This window comes from Penaeus monodon, chromosome 29 (genome assembly GCF_015228065.2).
Source record: "Penaeus monodon isolate SGIC_2016 chromosome 29, NSTDA_Pmon_1, whole genome shotgun sequence".
NCBI lineage: Eukaryota > Metazoa > Arthropoda > Malacostraca > Decapoda > Penaeidae > Penaeus > Penaeus monodon.
In genome coordinates this window covers 35,695,515-35,696,638 of record NC_051414.1, presented here as the reverse complement: position 1 = coordinate 35,696,638, position 1,124 = coordinate 35,695,515, and the positions used below count along the sequence as shown (strand labels likewise).

Genomic DNA, 1,124 nt, shown 5'->3' with positions numbered 1-1,124 from the left:
AAAGAAATTATCTGGAAACAAAAAAGGGTCAGTTGATTAGCCTGGGATGTGTCAGGGAAAAACAGCCATGGTCCCCGCGTCATGGTCCGTCCACCACGGCCTTCGGCGCTCGGTATATAAAGGGGTGAGGACCAGGACTCGACGCAGTTCTGATCTTTGACCAAGAAAAGCAACATGAGAGTTCTGGTAACTATTGGTTCCTGTTCTTTTGCCCGTAGTGGAAGCGGGTTATAAGTAATCGTCTTTTATAAGTTGTGAAAAGTCACGGTTGTATTACTGATATTTTTCGTAGTTAAGGGTTGCATGTGTCTTCATAGAACACAGGCTAACGAGCAAAATGTCTGTGAATGCTGGTGTGTTAATGAGTGCATTTTCCCCCCGCAGGTTCTTTTGGCAGTGCTGGGAGTGTGCTCGGCCGCCCCCTTCATCGGGGACACGCCCGAAGTGCAGGCTGAGAAAGCGCGGTTCTTCCAAGCGTTCCGCGCTGCTCAGGCTGCTGCCGCTCCCCAGCAGGCCGTCTATCACCAGGCTGCTCCTGTGCAGGCCAAGTGGACTGGACCAGTTGCTGCCACCATCCCCGCCGGCGTCGACGGCACCGTCACCCCCGTGGGCGACACCGCAGAGGTTGCTGCCGCCCGCAACGCCTTCCTCAACGCCTACCGCGCCCAGGTTGCAGCCACGGTCGGCTCTGCCCCCGTCGTCTACTCCCCCGCCCCAGTCTACAACGCCATCCCAGCCGTGCCCCAGCAGGTGTTCCAGCAGACCTTCCATCAGGCCGCCCCCGTGCAGGCCAAGTGGACCGGCCCCGTGGCAGCCACCGTGCCCGCCGGACTCCCAGGCTCCGCCCCTCAGGTCGCCGACACCGCCGAAGTCGCAGCCGCCAAGCAGGCCTTCTTCAACACGTACCGACAGCAGGCAGCAGCTGCGGCAGCCCCCTCGGCCCACTACTTCTAGGTCGTCCTGTGATAATCACATTATATAAAAAAATGTATAAAAGTCCATAACAGTTCAACGTAAAATAAAATTATATTTGTATTTCTGCTTATCAGTTTCTCGGTGCGAATAGCACGAGCATGAAATTTAACGCCTTCGGTACAAGAATATTTTATGACGCATAAACATTT

At 55.2% G+C, this 1,124-nt stretch overlaps 1 protein-coding gene across 1 annotated transcript; it reads left to right on the top strand.

Annotated features, from left to right (window-relative positions):
- Positions 1-153: 153 nt before the first annotated feature.
- Positions 154-1,035, top strand: LOC119592209 (cuticle protein CP1499-like). The gene is made up of 2 exons (XM_037941039.1): positions 154-186; positions 385-1,035. The coding sequence occupies exons 1-2, from the start codon at positions 175-177 to the stop codon at positions 952-954; spliced, it is 582 nt and encodes a 193-aa protein (XP_037796967.1). The 5' UTR covers positions 154-174; the 3' UTR covers positions 955-1,035.
- Positions 1,036-1,124: the final 89 nt, after the last annotated feature.